We start from the raw sequence: 18,946 nt of genomic DNA on the forward strand, positions 1-18,946 counted from the left end.
TCCTTCCCAAGGCATACCACTGCTCCACCTCCTCTGGGGAGTGGAATCTACAGTTCCCCACGTCAGGTTAAGCTTCTCTTCACTTTCTAGTAGAAAATATGGCCACACACACACACACACACACACACACACACACACACACACACTCTCCAAGCTGTGGCAGCTCCCTTTATGCCTCACAGTCATTTCATGAATCTTGGCTAAGCTTTGAGACAGAGCAAAGAGATGTTCAGTAAACACACTAAACCACTGGGTGCCCTGCTGAGCTGGATGAAGTTCTTGTGAAAGCCAGCTTAAATCTCCTATGATAAGTATACATCTTTCTTGTACACAGGCCATCCTATTTTGAACCCAACTGCCCAGTGCAAAATTCAGAGCTCACCAACAGCAGAGCTTGTACCCCACCAATCACGGAGATGGCTCTGAACATCAAGGATGTCCTAAAAGCATGAGTAGTGGATATGAAATTTGTCTCTATATGCCCTGAGGCCCAATCCATGCATTCACATTTGGAGCCCATAAAATAGCTCTTAACCAATCTCATCTATAAGGCCAAGCAAAAGCTAACTTCTATGCTTGAGGAGAACTGAATTCTAGCTTCTCCCAACTACTGCTATAAAAACGCATAATGTGCCACAGTGACTGGGCACACAAAGATCCCTTGCCTTAGGAACTTTTCTTCCAATTTGCTTCTGTTAAAGGAGCTGGGGATTATAAATAATGCCACGGGTACAGGTTCACTTACAGCCAATTTAGTAAGTGCTCGCACAGTTAATTCTGTCAGTCTTACTCCTACACAGAAATACATGTGGCCCCAAGGGGCCCAACCACCCACAGAGCTCTTTTGCACATCTTTTTACCCTCCAGCACACAGAAATAGAGGGCTACATCCCAGAAAACAGAGAAAGAGAAAAGGCAGTTTCTCTGAAATGCTATGTCTAGAAAACCAGGATCTAGCTTCCCATTTGGATGTTATTTCTAAATTCATGTCTCTCTGAATAAACCAAATAATGATTTAGACCAAGATGCTTCTCTGGAATTCAAAATCTGTACATCTGTATCCCTTGGTATGCTGAAACTTTCCTTTCATGTATTTGTAAGGACACTTTAAAAAGCAGTTTGTTTAGAATGAGTTACCAGGTTACCTCAGATCTCAAAAATCTACTTCGTTGTGGAGGAATGTTACAGTAATGGCCTTTAATGATTTAAGCCCCCCTGTATCCATGCCCTTAAAGAGAGTACCCTCTCTGACTCTGGGCTTAACCATGTGGCTTACGTTAGCTGACAGGACAATAACAAAAGTGACAGCAGAGACTTGCAAAGTGCTTGTGTATTGGGGCCTGACAGCTCGTTTCTCTCTGTAAGCCTGAGACACTGTGAAGAAACTGGTGAAGAGAAAAGAGACAAGTCATCCAGCTGAGGCCAACCAGCCTGTCAACTGCCAGATATGTGTGAAGCCATCTTTATTAGTTTTCTGCGGCTATAATTATGAATTACCACAAACTTAGTGGCTTAACATAAATTTACTAGCTTTCATTCCTGCAGGTCAGAAGACCAACATGGCTCTCATGGGGCTAACATCAAGGTGGTGGCAAGACTATGTTATTTTCTGGAGGCTCTAGGGAAGGATCCATTGCCTTGCTCATATGTTTTTGGCAGAATTCAGTTCCTTGCAGTTTCAGGACTGAGGTTCTTTTTCTCTTGCTGACTGTTAGCTGAGGGCCAAACAATTCCCATCTTCTATCACTGCATCTCTTGGACTGACCTGTCTGCCTTTCTCTTCTACTTTTAAGGGCTCATGTGATTAGACTGGGTCCACCCAGATAATTCAGTATCTTCTCCCCATCTCAAAATCTGTAACCTTAATCACATGTGCAAAGTTTCTTTTGCCAAATAAAGTAACATATTCACAGGTTCCAGCGATTAGTATGTGGAGATCTTCAGCAGTCCAATGTCCTGCTTATTACACCAACTAAGACCATCAATACCCAGCCAAGTCATCAACTGACACAGAGCAGCCAAGTTGGCTCAGACCAGATGAACTGTACACAGGAACCATGGAATTTTAAGGAACAGTAAACACTTTTTTAAAGCCAGTAAATTTAGGGGTGGTTTGTGAGGCAGCAAAAGCTAACTGATAAAACGGCCAAGGCTACACCACTTCCGAAGGGTCTGTGTAACCCTCAACCTGATAACATAGATATTTCCCCTTTCTCTGCTCCAGTTCAACAAGCATGCCTAAGAGGTCACTGGCAGTTTTCTGTCCTCTGAATCATAAAACAAAATAATTAGTTTAATTTCTTCTTCCAGTCCAGATCTAGAGATTATTGCTGAAATTTGACAAAAGTTATTAGCCTTATAATCTCAACAGAACCAGAGAGGGGCTTTTTGATGGACAACTAGAAGCTATACACACAAAATACGTATAAATATAAATATATATGTATACACACGCACACACACACACCAGAAGTTTTAGGGAAAGATTTTAAGGAAGGGCCAACTTTTGATAGAGCAAAAACTCCTGATGAGAGGGAAATTTCATTGCCACCTAACCATTTCCTCTTCATGTATAAACACCAATGAGGGCTTTGGGGCACAGCGTCTAAGCGGGGGTCTCTAACCCTTCATTAGCCAAATATATTTCCTCAAATGGTCTCTCCCTCAAATTTGCTGGTACTTAAAGGTCTGGAAAACTTCAGTGGAAGGAAAATGCCAACAGCAAGTTAATGTCTGTCATCTTGGCTCTTTTGGCTGACTTCCCTATGCCTAGGCCTTGCCTATTAATTGAATGCTATTTGGATTCCATCTCAAAAATAAATGTGGATAGAGACCAGAGGCCTGCCTTACCAGACTGGTAAGAACAGCACAGTGCAATTATACCCAAACAGCTTTGTTTTGGAATGTAATCACCAACCCAGCCTCCTTCCCAATGGGATGGCAACAGTGTAATTACCTCTTCAGAAGTCATTTGTTTGGGAATGTAGTTCTTCTACAGGGCTCTTTCTAGTGGAAAGGAGCTGCAACAAGAGTATATGAGAATTTGTAGCGCCCTGCCCAGTAGCAGTTTTGTAGCTGAACAAATTATTTTTGTTTTCTTAAAGTAAAGCCAGAGTTTACATTTCAGCCTCTTTTTCTACCAACATGGAATCACCCATACCCCATGACGGTTCTATTTGAAAAGTCCCAATCTAAAGCTAGATTGCTTGAGTTCTGATTCCTACTCTGTCAAGCACTAGCTGTGGTCTTGGGCAAATTACTTCATCTGTTTATGCCTCAGTTTCCTCATTTATAAAAATGAGTAATAACAGGACATCACGGGAATATTATGAAGATTAAGTGAAGAAATATGTGAGAAGTGCTTAGAGCACCACTTGGCATATAGTAAGTGCTCCTGGGTCTTTGTTTTGTTTTTAGCACATTTGAAGCACTGAATTCCACCACACTCTCCACATTTTGCAAATGTGATCTAACATCAGCTCATGGTCAAATCTAAGCTTGAGTTACTGCATTCTTTCTGTCCACAACCCTTTTGCCAATTCAGCACAAGGGGCAGTGTTTTGGAAAATTTTAAATGCTGCTATAAAACTGTCACAGTCTCCGAGCTATTTGCCTAGGTAAACTCTCCGATAAGCAGGAGGGACTAGATATTTCCATGTCATTCTTTCCATTTGTGTTACTGGTCCAGGGATATTACAATAAAGAGCCTCTGTTGTGAAATCTTGCTGTTGGAAAAACAAGCAAATACCACCAAAAGCAGCCACTGGCAATATGGCAGATTCTGGAGAAAATTCACCTTTTTAGACAGATTTATTCATGAAAATGAATGATATATTTTCCTCACATGCCTACAGTATATCCAACCCCCCTGAAGACTCTTGTTCCCACTGGGAACTTCCACCTTTTACCTCCTGTCCAGTTTTCCCTCTGTTCCTTTGTAGCCTGGATGAAATTCTCTAAGAAGAGTATTTTTTGGCTTGTGCTTCACCAGCCATGAGCCATAGAGTAAAAATCATGAGTTTGCTTGCCAAGCAGTCCCAAAGTATACAACTCCACAGCTCAAGGCAGTAGGAATGAAGCTGGGCCCCTTCTGTATGGCACACAGCTGCAGTGGGCTGGGCTTATGATAAACCCAGGGATTCATCATGGTACCCCTGTAATAGGAGAGAGTGTTTTTACAGGCTGACGTATGTAGTTACAGGATAACTTTCTGGCTCTGGGGTGACACTAAACACCTGGCCAAAAGAAACACCCCCCCCCCCCCCGCAAAGAGTTTCAACACTTCAAAAGGTCCCTGGTCACCCACCTGCAGGTGCCTCTTTCCACCTCATGGCTTATATACCAAGATATCTGTGCTTACTCTTGGTTTCTAGCTGAGTGCCACAAGGACCCTGGGGAAGAGCTGGCGTTGTGGATCAGCAGGTGTTAAAGAAAAGAAATTAACACCCATGGGTTGCATCTACTTTGGTAGAGAGGGTGAGAGGTGCTGTCTGTCAGCTCCCATGGCATTTCCAGTCAGTTTGGAATAAATGAGACTGCCCAAGGACATGGTCTGAGAAAGAGGAAGAAAAGCTAATATGAGATCAGAGTTTTAAAAAAGAAGGAGGTTGGGGGTTCCCTGGGGCGCAGCGGTTGAGAGTCCGCCTGCCAATGCAGGGGACACGGGTTCATGCCCTGGTCTGGAAAGATCCCACATGCCACGGAGCGGCTAGGCCTGTGAGCCATGGACGCTGAGCCTGCGCATCCGGAGCTTGTGCTCCGCAACGGGAGAGGCCACAACAGTGAGAGGCCCACGTACTGCAAAAAAAAAAAAAGAAAAAAAAAGAAGGAGGTGGAGTATCAAGCACTTAGGTAAAAAATGATGGAGTAGATGGGACAGCAAAGAAGACTGTTTCAAGTCTTTCCAGAGTATGTATAAGACCTCTAATCTTAAGTAAAGTGGAGATTGGCTATTGCTTCCACTGGAAAAAATGGGCTTTGACCTATATTTTGCTCTTTCTTTCCTCACATCTCCTCTGTAGATTTCTATATTGTTGTTTTGAGGGGTTGCAAAACATATCAAAGCACATACCAATCATAACCTAAGAAAAGTAAAAGGGTCCTGGCATTACAGTGGGTACTTATAGCCTTAGAGGGCATCTTCAGCTGGCACCTTCAAAATGAGTAGTATTTCTAAGAAGTACACATCCCACAGGACTCAACAAACTTTGAGATCACTCTAGGTCTAGGGAAGCCCCAGAGTACAGAGAACTTACAGTACAAGTAAACAGTGGGGTCTCAATACAGATATGTTGATGCTAACCTTTCTTTTTCAGGAGGAAGAAGGGGAAGAGATAAGAAATTGGTTAAGAAGTTACAAGAAAAGTTATAGGTCAATTTCTCCTAGGAATAAAACTCCTAGCAGAGCTGACAAGAACCTGTTGTCCCAGCATAAAAGCTTAATAGACTCATATTTTCTGCTGTAGAAATGCTGGCAGTTTCTGTGCTCTCATAGCCAGTTTTCTGTGTATACGTCTACCTTAGCATTTAGCACAATACACACTGTCCTATAGCTATTTCTGAGCACGATGGGCTTACGCAGTAGACAGTAAGCTTATGGAGAGCAGAGATCATGTCTTTTTCATCTGGGTACTATCATATACCTAACAGTGTACCATATAAACAACAAAAGCTCAATAAAAGCTTATCGAGTAAAAATGGCTTATATACCAGTTGAGCACTCTGTAGGTAATAACAAATTCATTCATTTTTTCCCCCATTACTCTTAGCTCCAGATCAAGAAGAGTTATATGCCAGGAGCTCACTAGGACCAACAAATCTTAGATTCCTGCAGGCACACTCCTTAATGTGTGGCAAGTCGTCTCTTCCCATTTCTTCCCTCTGCCTCTGTTCCTAGCTTTAATGAGTGAATCTAGAGCAGTGGTTCTCAATTTTTCAAGTGCACCAGGATCACCTAGAAGACTCTTTAAAAACAAATTCCTAGGCCCACAACCAGAATTTCTGCTTCAGTGGGTCTGAGGTAGGGATCAAGAATTTGCATTTGTAACAAGTTCCCAAATGATGCTGATGTTATTGGTCCACTTTGAGAGTCCCATGTTGCCAAGGTTACATAGGAGCAAGCACTTAGTCTGGAGAGTAGATGCTTATTTCATGAGCGCAGGTTCTGATGGGAGACAAAAAACGGTTTCTCAAATGCAAACTCTGACTCCTCTAATCTAACCCCCTTGGTTGACATGACTACAGGCAACAATGGACACATTAGCATGTCAAACTATCAACACAGGGACCTTCAGGTTACCATCTGTTGGTGCCTTAGAGCACAAGCTCCCAGTTTTTTCAACTCTCTGACCATAGCAAAGGGGAGAAAGCCCTGCTTGGTACCCAGGAAGTGCACCATTGTTGAGGAAAACAGAAGAACAGTGAGAGATGAGCAAGGTTATAATCATTGAGGAGACTAGCACAGCTCTAACTCATGCTGGCCCCCAAGATTTACAATAAAAATCATAATGATAATAGCTAAAATCTATTGAACACTTACTTTGTGCAAAAAAAAAAATCCTATTCTAAGTGTTTCATATATATTAGCTCATTTAATCCTCAAAACAATTCTACGAGCTAAATACTATTCTTACGCCCATTTTACAGATGAAGAAACTGAGTCCCAAGAAAAGGTAAAATAAATTAACCAAGATTACACTGCTAGGAAGTAGCAGCATGAATATCTGAACTTAGATAGTCTAGCTCTGGAGCCCAAACTCTTGAACATTTTGTTCTACTGCCTCTCAAACCAACTCTACACTGCAAGTGGCAGCTGTCCTTCCCAAGCTCCACTCAGGCTCACAGACCCATGCAAAACACAAATGGGGGCACATTCAGAGTCACTTCAAACTGCACCAAAACCCATAAATTCTTGGTCCAAGCCCAGGTTTGAGTTACACACACACACACACACACACACACACACACACACACACACGCTAATCTATTAGGATTGGCAGTTAAATTCTCAGGGGAATTATTAAATTTTTAGAGGCAGGGTCAAAACAAAAACAAAAAACACACAGAAACTCAGGCTACAACCTGGCTAGACAGTAAACTCCATTAAGGGCAGAACCATTAAATTCTTTTAACAGACCTAAAGATGACTTCCCTGGTGGTGCAGTGGTTAACAATCCACCTGCCAACGCAGGGGACACAGGTTTGAGCCCTGGCCTGGGAAGACCCCACATGCCACGGAGCAACTAAGCCCGTGAGCCACAACTACTGAGCCCACGCACCACGACTACTGAAGCGCGCACACCTAGAGCCCGTGCTCCGCAACAAGAGAAGCCACAGCACCACAACAAAGACCCAACACAGCCAAAAAAAAAAAAGACCCAAAGAGCTCTGGAAAATGCTAAGCATTTAGAAAGTTCTATGTACATTTCAAAGTGACGGTACAGAAAGAGCACAGGTGTTAAGCATCAGTGGGGAGAGCTCAAGAGGAAATTTCCTAGGGTAGACAGAGATGGAGGCACAGAAAAACTTAGTCACACATTATAAAAGGAACAGAAAAGTTCGCTGACAAGGCCCAATATTCTCCCCTAGAAAAGCCTGAAGAAGCACAGATAATTCAGCTTAGAAACCAGGACCTAGGTTCTCGACAAGCATACTTCTCACTAGTGGAATAAGGAGATGCAGCAAAGGGCTGGGGTAGAGAGAGCATGGATGCTCCAGTGATTGGTGGAAACCAAATCAGTAAAAGGCCCTGGATGCTGTGTAAGGCATCTATGAAAGCTGGGTTCTCTGGAAGGAGCTGCTTCCCAGGCAACCAAGCCAGCCCCTTATCACCTTTACTTTCATCACTGGAGCAGAATGAAAGGTAATTGGGTTAATTATTAAAGAGGTCGTAGCTAGTACCACCTCCACTAATTGTCCATTAATCTGGGGTTTATAAACAGCTATCTTAATTGATGTTGAGTTGGAATGTGCCACTTACTTTATTAGCCTGGCAACTGGGTACCGGAGAGGTAAAGAACATGGAGAAGCATCCAGCCAAGGAGATAAAGGGTCCAACACCAGAATTATCATTCACTTCTGTTCATACTCATGTAAGTATACCATGATGGCCTTCAACTGTATTCACTACTTTTCATCTTTCCTAGATTTGCCAACTCAAATGAAGATCTGATATACAGTAATTAAGCCATCTGTTGTATTAAACAACTATGATATTAAATTGAGAAATTAGACTAATTCTTAAATGTCAGCAAGCCCGAGGACCCAGAGTCCACCTAGCTAGCCAAACTAGATTAGACAGGCCTCCTGAGAGTAATTCCCTAAGATACCAGAAAAGTGGGGAATATCTAAGAAAGAGGACCACTGTTTTTAAAAAAGAGGAGAGGGGCAAAAGACAACCAAAAATAAAGTTAACAAGAAAAAGAAAAGTAAATTCTTGCAAAAGGGGTAGCTCTATTTTACTCACAACAGGCAAACAGAAGGATGCCTGGGATATGAGATTACATAAAGCAATAAATTGTAACACTGTATCACTGGGTTTGTAATATATAGACATAATATACATAGCAATAATAGCACAAAGGAGGGGTATGACAATGTAGCTATAATGGAACAAAGTTTCTGTATCTTACCAGAATCAAGTCTCTATAAGTCTGAAGTAGATCCTGATAAAGTACAGTTTAAAATCAAGAAAGGAATTAAAATAGCACATTAGAAGCTATCCACTTAATACAAAAGAAGTCAGTAGGGGCTTCCCTGGTGGCACAGTGGTTAAGAATCTGCCTGCCAATGCAAGGGACACAGGTTCGAGCCCTGGCCTGGGAAGATCCCACATGCCACACGAGCAACTAAGCCCGTGTGCCACAACTACTGAGCCTGCGCTCAAGAGCCCGCAAACCACAACTACTGAGCCCACGTGCCACAACTACTGAAGCCTGTGCGCCTAGAGCCCGTGCTCCTCAACAAGAGAAGCCACTGCAATGAGAAGCCCGTACACCGCAACAAAGAGTAGCCCCCACTTGCCGCAACTAGAGAATGCTCACGCACAGCAACAAAGACCCAACACAGCCAAAAATAAAAACAAACAAATTAATTAATTTTAAGAAAAAGTAAAGGAGAAACAGTAATAAAAAAAGACATTAGAAATACAGAAAACAAACAGCAAAATGGCAGGCAAAAATCTAACTATATTAATAACATTAAATGTGAATGAACTAAACAATCTAATCAAACGGCAGAGATTTTCAGACTAGATAAAAAACAACTATATGCTTTCTATAGGAGACACACTTTATATTCTGATATATAAAATAGTCTGCAAGTAAAAGGATGGGAAAATATATATTACACAACCTACATCCATAAAAGAGCTGGAGTAGCTATACTGATGTAAGAAAAACTAGACTTAAAGACAATATTACTAGAGAATATAACCTTTAAAAATTGTGAATCACTATGTTGTACACCTGAAACTTATATAATATTGTACCATCATCTATACCTGAAAAAAAAAAACAATATTACACGAGATAGAGGAACATTTTATAACGAAAAAGTTGATTCATCAGGGAGGCAAAACAATTACAAATATATAGGTACCTAATAACAAAGTCCCAAAATATATGAGGCAAAAACTGACAAAACTGAAGGGAGAAATATACAATTCAGGAATAACATTAGAAATTTCAATACTCCATTCTTAATAATGGGTAGAACAACCTGACAGAAAATCAGCAAGGGTATACAAAACTTGAATAACACTATCAACCAAGTAGATCTCCCTGGCATCTACAGAACCCTCCACACGGCGACAAAAGAATATACAACCTTGCCATGCACACAGGTAACATTCTCCAGAACAGACCATATGCTAAGCCATAAAGCAAGTTTCAATAAATTTACAGTAACTGAACTCATACAAAGTATGTTCTTAGACCACAGTAAAATTAAATAAGAAAGCAACAACAGAAGGAAATTTGTAAAAATTGAAAAACACACTCCTAAACTAATGGCTCAAAGAAGAAATCCTAAGAGAAATTAGGATGACTGGGCACAAAGCCCATGACACTCAACCAGGCCCCAATGACCTGTAGCTAGAAGCAAAAAAATCCTGACACTTCCCATTGATTTTAATCAAAATACTAAATTAAATCCATCAGGACCACATCTGCTCGGAGCAGATGCTCATTAGGATGAAAGTCAAAAAGATTAGACAGAACAGATAACTAATACACTACATTACCCAGGTCCCTATCCCTCAGCGTTTCTCTTCCAGTAATTACCAAGAAGACGTCAAATGCCAGGGCTTCTCATTTCACTTATATCAGGTCTCAAGCATGCAGAAAAATATTATAGGCTTAAGAACCTTTCGGCAGATACTCCCTACTCGAACTCAGGCAAAACATGGCACAGAAGGCAGAACAGAGTTACTATGAGTCAGGCAGACCTGGTTTAAAGTTCCAGGTCTGCCTCTCACTGCATTATATTGGACAAGTAATGTAACTTCTCTGAACCTCAGCTTTCTTCCCTACAGAATGGAAACACACTATCTACTTCATAGGGCTGTCATAATGTATGGGAAAGCACTTTGGACTGTACCTGGCCCATAGTAGGCAGTCATTAACTTCATTTCCTTCTCTGTTACAGACTGCTATTACTATACAGAGCTAGAGCTGTCTGCTAAAAAGTCAGCAGGGGGAGCGCCCCAGACTTTTGCGTGTTTCCCCAAAAATATACCAGTAAAGTTGCAGTAGCTTTAAATGTAGTTATACCTCTTTAAGTACAGGTTCAGAATTTGTGTTGCTGAAGAAGGGGCCTGGTGTGGGTTGATGGGTGACTGGAGGCCACCAGGAACCTACAGAATTGTGGAGAAGACAACAAGATAAGGCGGAAGAGATGAAGATTAACAGACTATCAAAACACTTCTCTGTAGCAGCTTCTGTTTTATATTACTGCTTTCAGGCTCTTGTGGGAGGAAGTGGGCAGAATGGATCTTAATTTTCTGCAAATCCATTTTTGTTGATGATTCTGAATGGCTTTGGCTAGGGTCCATTGAAAACTCACTTGCCACTGGTAATGCCTCCTAAAACTGCAGGTGTGTATATACTTTGTCCCTCCAGGTCTGCCAAATTTCCATGCTTCACCCCTACAAAAAGCCACTCACCATACAAAGGTTTCTGCCTTATATTTGGAGCTAAGAACCAAACAGCAAGGCTGAGGTACAGCCAACCACCTAAACTCTGAGCTACAGAAGAGCAGGGATCTTGTCTGTCTTATTCACTCTGGTAGCCTACAACAGTGCCTGGCACACAGCTGCGGAACAAACGTCTACTGAATCTAATTGTTCTGAGACCATCACAACCTCATTCCAATCATATAAGAGAAAGTGCCTTTCCAGGAAAACTGGGAGTGCTTACTGCTAAAACACTAATTTGTCTTCACTTCAAAAGCCATTATTACAGCAGCTCTATCTATTACATGATCACAAAATAAGTTTAATAGAAAGCAAAACATCTGTGTCCAGGAGGGCATGAAGGCTCGGGGAAAGGCCTATTATATAATAAGATTTTCCTTAGCAAGCACTACTGGGTCACAAAAAGCTATGTCTAGAAACCACTTAAAATAGAGGAATTAGAACAAATAAGAAAACCCCTGAAGATCAGCCAAGTTCCCTGGGACCTCTTTCCCTTTTCTAGATTAAGGACCTAGAAGAAGAATGCTATTTTGATGCTCTGTCCTTAAAAATAGCTGTGGGGAGGCAGGCAGACTAGGAAACAGAAGTCCCACTGCCTGGTTCACTTCTGGCTCCTCTACTTCTAGCTGCATCACTCTGGGCAAGTTAGCCTTCTGGGCTTCAGTTCCCACCACTGTTAGATAATAGCACCCATCTCATAGGATTACTGTGAGAATGAAATGAAATATGACTAGGAAGAGCACTTAAAACACTCCCTAGCATACAGCCAATGCTCAATGAATGTTAAGCTTTTTTTTGTTGCTGTTATTATTATCATTGGAATTTTCTCGAGAGAAGAATAAAAGTAACACAAAACTGTCAACAGAATCTGGAGGGACATCCAAATGTCTACAAATGATGAGGGCATTTAAGAAAAGACCAGTGGGGTAGATGCAAACTATTACATACAGAATGGATAAACAACAAGGTCCTACTGTATAGCACAGGGAACTATATTCAATATCCTGGGATAAACCATAATGAAAAATAATATAAAAAGAAAATATATATGTGTATAACTGAGTCACTTTGCTGTACAGCAGAAATTAACACAACATTGTAAATCAAGTATACTTCAATAAAAAAAAGAAGAAAAAAGAAGAAAAGACCAGTGGATACTCTGCAACATGCATCTTGAGAAAATGGGAGAAATGAGTTTAAATGTGAATGGAAACCATCCGCTAATCTAATTCAAGAATGAGCTTCTTGAGAGCCTAGATTTCCTTCCTCTCAAGGCACTCTACATCTTTTGTTAGAGAACTTTTCTCAGTAGATTTCATGTTTGTAAACTGCCTGCTGGAACATAACCCCTATATTCAAAGGTATCCATAAGTGAAACTGGACTATTTGGGGTCAGACCTCTGGGCATAAAGCAGGGAAGAAGAAATGGAGGTAAAGAGTTATTAGATCAAAGGAGAGAAAAACAACATACAGCTGTTCCAAAAAAACTAAATGCAAAGGAAATAGAGACTTCCCAGCAGTAGAGGAGCAGGGAGCTGCTGTGTTGGGTGGTAGAGGCAGATGTCTGGAACAAAGAAGGATGGAGAAGAACTCTGTAGTACTGTCTGGCAGCAAGTGATTATCTGCCAGTGAGGAGCTTCCACGTGCCATTAGCCAAGCCACACAGAAGCGCCAAGCAAGGAGAGCCATGGGGTCTGTTTACTGACTAGGGCCCTCCTCAGTCAAGGTTGTCAGGACACCATGGTGCAGTCTACTCCCCCACCAAGCCTGGGCCTATGAAACCCTGGTGTCCAGTAGAGAGAAACCATTGAGGTTTCTGGGGTTTCTAGGCCTTGACACTGGGTCAAGGATACTATACTTAAAGGAAGCCAGGTCCCATGGCTTACCAGCTGCCACAACAGCTTGGTCAGAAATCATATTCCCCCAGCCTGACAGTGCTACTGCCTCACACCGATCCCTCTCTACCTTTAACCACCACGTGGCCCAGATTTTCCAAAATGCAATGTCATGTGAATTTTTTAAATAAAGATGCTTATTAAAGATACACCAAGAGACTTCCCTGGTGGCACAGTGGTTAAGAATCTGCCTGCCAATGCAGGGGACACAGGTTCAATCCCTGAAGATCCAACATGCTGTGGAGCAACTAAGCCCATGCGCCACAACTACTGAGCCTGTGCTCTAGAGCCCACGAGCCACAACTACTGAGCCCACGTGCCACAACTACTGAAGTCCGTGCACCGCAATGAAGAGTAACCCCCGCTCGCTGCAACTAGAGAAAGCCTGCGCACAGCAATGAAGACCCAGCACAGCCAAAAATTTAATTTATTTTTTAAAAAATACACCAAAATGTGGCTTGATTTTTATAGTTTTTAATGCCTTCACATACATAAATTTACAAGTTGGCAGTGCAGGTGGGGGGGAAGGGGGAAAAGAGAAAAACCTTTGTTAGAAAAAAAATAGATTCTGCTTTGTTTCCTTCTCTAGACTGCCCAGAAGCAGCAGCACACACTGGGTCTCAGCCCAGTCACATCACGCATATTAGCCCCCAAACGTTGGTCACTAAGTTATTCAGCCACCATAAAACTGCCTCGGCTGGGTTTGTCCAGTCCATTTTCTATTCTGTGGAAATTTCTAAGCCAGCTCCATGGGTCCCTCTCCTCCTTCTTCCTCTGAAGATTCTTCCACAGGGCCTGGAAACTCCATGTGCTGGCAGCAGCAATGGGTTGGAGAGGTGTGCTTTCAGTCCTAATTAAATCACAGGATCTGGCTCATGCGTACCTCAACAATAAAACATGAGCAAGGCATCTTTATCATTCAATTTAAAAAGTCTATTTGCTGGATTAAGAAACAAATGGTTTAAATAAATTTTTAAAAAGATGTCTGGGGACCTCCCTGGTGGTGAAGTAGATAAGAATCCGCCTGCCAATGCAGGGGACATGGGTTCGACCCCTGGCCCGGGAAGATCCCACATGCTGTGCAGCAACTAAGCCCGCACACCACAACTACTGAGCCCACATGCCACAACTACTGAAGCCCGCGTGCCCAGAGTCCGTGCTCCACAACAAAGAGAAGCCACCGCAATGAGAAGCCCACACACTGCAACAAAGAGTAGCTCCCGCTCGCTGCAACTGGAGAAAAGCCTGTGTGCAGCAACGAAGACCCAACGCAGCCAAAAATAGATTAATTAATTAATTAATTAAAAAAGAGATGTCTGAAGGAAGTGGGAATGGGCAAAAGAAGCAGCTTTCCTCAATCTGTAGTTTCCTGCCCTGAAGTAAGGAACCAAGTACAAGACCTTAAAAAAGAGTTTTCAGCCAGATGCCAAGATGCCATCACATCAACATAGGTAAAGGAGGGGAAAGCTTTACACGGCTCCCTCCCCCTTTAAATTTTCAAAATCCAAAGAAACAACTCCTTACCTGCCAGGACCCTGTTAACAGAAGAGTGAGTAGCCAAGCCAGGCTGTCCACGTTCATGAAAAATCCCAGCATAAGGCAAGTACTCAGGCAGCAAGAAACGCCTATAAGATGGGAAGGAAATCCAAAAAAGAAGGGATATATGTATATGCATAGCTGATTGATTTTGCTGAACAGCAGAAACTAATACAACATTGTAAAGCAACTACACGCCAATAAAAATTAATTTAAAAAAACGCCTATATGAAGGAATCACGCGTTAAAAGCCTACTACAGACTGCCTTAAAACAAAGGAGATATACTATCTACCAACCCTCAACAATCAAAGATAAGGGATCCACTAAGCCTAGGAATCCAAAGAAACCTAGAGCAGAGTACAATTCCTCTCACACGTTTGCATCTTCTTCCAATCTTTCTTCTAAAGTTTCCCGGGGCTTCTATTCTTGAACAGGATGCTCCCAATCCATTTTTCTATGTCTTTTCATTGTGGTTAATCATTTCCTGTCAATTCTTTAGGTGGCAGGGCTGGACTGTAGGCTCACTAGGAAATAACTGCAGATATGGACAATCCACCAGATTGTCCATATCTGGAATTATCTGTCCAGGACAAATAATTTTGTCCAAATAGGTCTGTCCAGGACAAACCTACCAGAAAGTAGGTTTAAAAATCCCAGCCTCTCATAAAGCCTCCCTCAGAAAAGTCTCTCATAAAAGTTGACTATCCAGTTCTTACCTTGGGACAAAGCGTCCAAGTGAAGGTGCAGACATCCGGGCATTTCGTGGAGCTCGGTGCCTGGATCTGTCACCATTGTCCCTGGAGAAAACAAAAAGACTACACCTAAGAGAGTCACTAAAGCAGAAACAGACACCAGCCCAAAAGACAGACATCCCGCAAACTAAATTCCTACACTTAGGTGAAGGTCCCAGAGAAATTAGTCATCTGGTTGCTTACTAATTTGGGTGGCACATTAATATACTATGTTTCTGGAGTACCTCAATTAAAATATTTATGAGCATTTACTAAACAGTTCAGTAAGAAGGAAGATTTTTCTTGAAATAATGTGGTCTCTGAACTCTGCAGCATCTGAAATTGAGGCCAAGTTTAGATCTTCTAAAGGGATTTAGAATGGATATGTATATAAACATATCTCTTTCTAGACTGAAAGACAGAGAAACTTTGGCTTCCCGGGATCTTGAAGGAATAAGAATTCTCCCATCAAGTTCATTCAACAAATGGTTATCTTTAAATCTGTTTAGGTCCTTGGTGTGGAAAAAGCATAGATATATGAAAGAAAAACAACACAAGAAAAAGACTAGGCAGTCCTTTCTTTTAGAGACTGAAAAATTAACAATGATGAAGATTATTAGACAAGGCAATCCTAAGCTTGGTCATTTGATTAAAAAGAAAAAAGTCTAGTGTTTTCTTTATGGTCTGTTAAAGTAATGGTAATAAACACCATTTACTAAAAATCTACTAAGTCCTAATACAAAGGTTATTAATATGTTACCCCATTTAATCTTTTGAGTTTCCCATTAAGTCTCATTAGATCTGTTTCACAGATAAGGAAACTAAGGACCAGAGAGGCAAATGCCCAAGGTCACACAACTAGTAAGTGGTTGAGACAAGATTCAAGGAAGATCCATCTGACTCTGAAGCCCTTGCTCTTTCCACTACACTTCACTGCTTCCTACAAGAGAAGACAACAGAAACTTCACGTGGCTTAGTTTCCAATGCATCAAAGGAACAATAAGCCAAAGGGCACTCTGGCTGGATAGAGCAGTTAATTAGCTGTTTAACCAACTCCACAAAATAAATGAACCTCTTGAGAGCTTGATTTGGGGTATGTTCTGAATTCTTCCTTTGGATTATCTTCAACTTAATGAGATAATCTTCAAACTGGCACTGTAACCAAAGTTAAGACAACACTGGCTTTCAAGTGTACTACTGGGACCCTTACAAACCAGAAATGAAAGCCTAGGAAGGTTTTTATATCTTGGTGGAACTGGATGCTGAGCATTTAGAGACAAATCAATATCAGGGATATTGGAAGCTGATCCATTAAAAGTCAGTACTTGGTTTTTATTTTCCCAGAAGAGAAAGCATATTACTGTTTTCTTTAACATATCATATTCCTGTGACTTGAAACTCTACAGATGAAGGGAGAGGCAAGGAAAGAGAGATAAGACCATATGGAAAGTGAAAAAGGGATTATAAAGAACAACGAGATCAGAAGTTCCTGACCAGCAGACTGCAGCTCTGGGGAGCCCACAAATTATTATAAGGAGTAGCTGAATATCAAACAAATAAGACAGCTCCCAAATTAAATATATTATTATTTTTCAAGTATATGTAGATTCAAGTTGTGATCAAAGTACCAACTCGGTTAAAAGTACAAGTGAACTCATGACAGCTTTTCATAACAGTATATTTTACTTACAGATGGGCACTAAAAGTGCAACTAATTATCATGAGAGAAGTTAGAACACATATTAAAGTTAAGAAGGGTCCTAAGGGGGGGGGAAGGGTCCTAAGCCTCAAGAAGGTTGAAAATTAAGTTATAGAAAGAAGCATCATGGGACAAATCCAATTACTTTATTCTACAGCTAAGAAAGAGCTGGCCTTCCCAGAACCACGCTGTGGAGCTGACAATTTACTTCTGAACAAGGACCAAAGAGCCCTCTCTCTCTGGACAATAAACAGTGCTCTATCTGGCATTAGCAGAGTTGAAGAGCAGGGAAGGAGAGGGATGTACAGGAAACAGTACTGATCAGCAGTTGCCAGAATCAAACATGACACAGAGCTGGGTGAAAGGACATATGAAGATAACTTAGAAAAATGGACAAATGCCAGGGCTGGGAGAAAATTTGGCTCCTATGACATATTTCACAAGCCTCTTTTAATTGTTATTAAAACCTAAAAACAATTAACTTCTTTCTGATTCAATTTCTCCTTCCGTCTAAAAAAAAAAAAAAAGGGAGGAGGAAGGGCAAAACATGGTCAGAGATAATGGCTTTATGTTATTTAGAGATTACCGGAAGAGAGAGAGATATATATATATATATATATATATATATATATATATATATATATATATATATATGAAAATCAGCTGGCTCAGATACAAGCAGTCTCAGAATGATGGTTACATTAGGCACCGCAAAAGAGGCAATAATATTAAGTGAGTGGAGATGTATCTCTTGGTCCTCAGTTTAACATCTTGACTAATGATGGGGAAGTAGGAGTTAAACAGCATCTCAATAAAATATAGAGAAGACTTCAAATTGAAAGTGTTGAGCACACTAGCAAAGTAGGAGAAATGACAGAATTGTACACAGAACAATTAGTAAAATGTGAAATGTAGTGAACACGCAAATGAGATGCTGCCTATGGGAGGAAAAAAACACAGGCATCTAGGAGAAAATAGCCTAGAACAGTTCAAACATTTCCTGACCAGGAAAAACTTAAAACATGAATGGGTAAGGTGGCAAAGGCCAGAATGTCCAACCACAGGACAAGTTAAGCAAGTAGAGGGCAAAAGCCCCATGTTTTAATGCTGGCACACAAAAATCCCTGACTAAAAGCATGGCCTTAAATAAATTAGAGGTGAAAAGAGCAACTAATGACTCTAGCTTCTATAGTCTAGAAAGAAGGGAAAATTCAAAATAAGGAGCTGAGATGGGGAAACAAACTTCAATGCAAAGGATATCTGCAAGGGCGGGGTCAGGGTAGAAGTGAGGGGAGAGGAAGAGTGGTTAAGAGTTTCAAGAAAAGGAAAAAAAAAAGTTTCAAGAAAAGGGCAAAGAAATTAAAAGTACTTAAAATAATGTTCAATTTAGAAAACTACACAGACTCTGACACTCACTTCAGTGCTGATACAAGACCAACATGGAGCAAGCCTCCACGAGATGAAGAAGGCAAATTTAGGCAGAGACTAAAGATTAGAAGATGTTTGCCAGGTGAACAGTGGGAGAAAGGCAGACCCAGAAAGACAGTTTACCTTAGGAATAATGGAGGGTGATAAATACTGGGCCTAACATAACATAGCCCATGCCCTTTTCAAGGGTAGTACTTAAAAAAAAACAAAAACAGTGAAGACCAGAGTATGCAAGCACGCTGGTACCACTCCTCTATCACTGGAGGACTCTTTCTCACCAGAATACTTTTCAGGGAAACACCAGAGAAATCCTCATCAATTTCATCAGCCAGAAGCTGCCTTTAAGCCAGCAGGATAGAAGCTGGCTGAGTTATTAATGGCCTTCCCAGTTGTTGAACTCTGTGCATCTCTGATTAACTCTCAGAAGGCTATTTGGGAAGGAGAGGGGGAAAAAAATAAGACTT

At 41.3% G+C, this 18,946-nt stretch overlaps 1 protein-coding gene across 5 annotated transcripts in view; it reads right to left on the reverse strand.

The window, feature by feature from the left end:
* Positions 1 to 18,946, reverse strand: part of AMBRA1 (autophagy and beclin 1 regulator 1) — a 174,721-nt gene that overhangs the window by 83,114 nt on the left and 72,661 nt on the right. For all 5 annotated transcript variants that reach the window (XM_065881380.1, XM_065881382.1, XM_065881381.1 and 2 more), the window contains 2 exons: positions 15,341 to 15,421; positions 14,611 to 14,711 (listed from right to left, as the gene is read on the reverse strand). In XM_065881380.1, the coding sequence (XP_065737452.1) occupies positions 14,611 to 14,711; positions 15,341 to 15,421 (182 nt within the window). The remainder of the gene's footprint in view (positions 1 to 14,610; positions 14,712 to 15,340; positions 15,422 to 18,946) is intronic.

This window comes from Phocoena phocoena, chromosome 8 (genome assembly GCF_963924675.1).
Source record: "Phocoena phocoena chromosome 8, mPhoPho1.1, whole genome shotgun sequence".
Classification (NCBI taxonomy): Eukaryota; Metazoa; Chordata; class Mammalia; order Artiodactyla; family Phocoenidae; genus Phocoena; species Phocoena phocoena.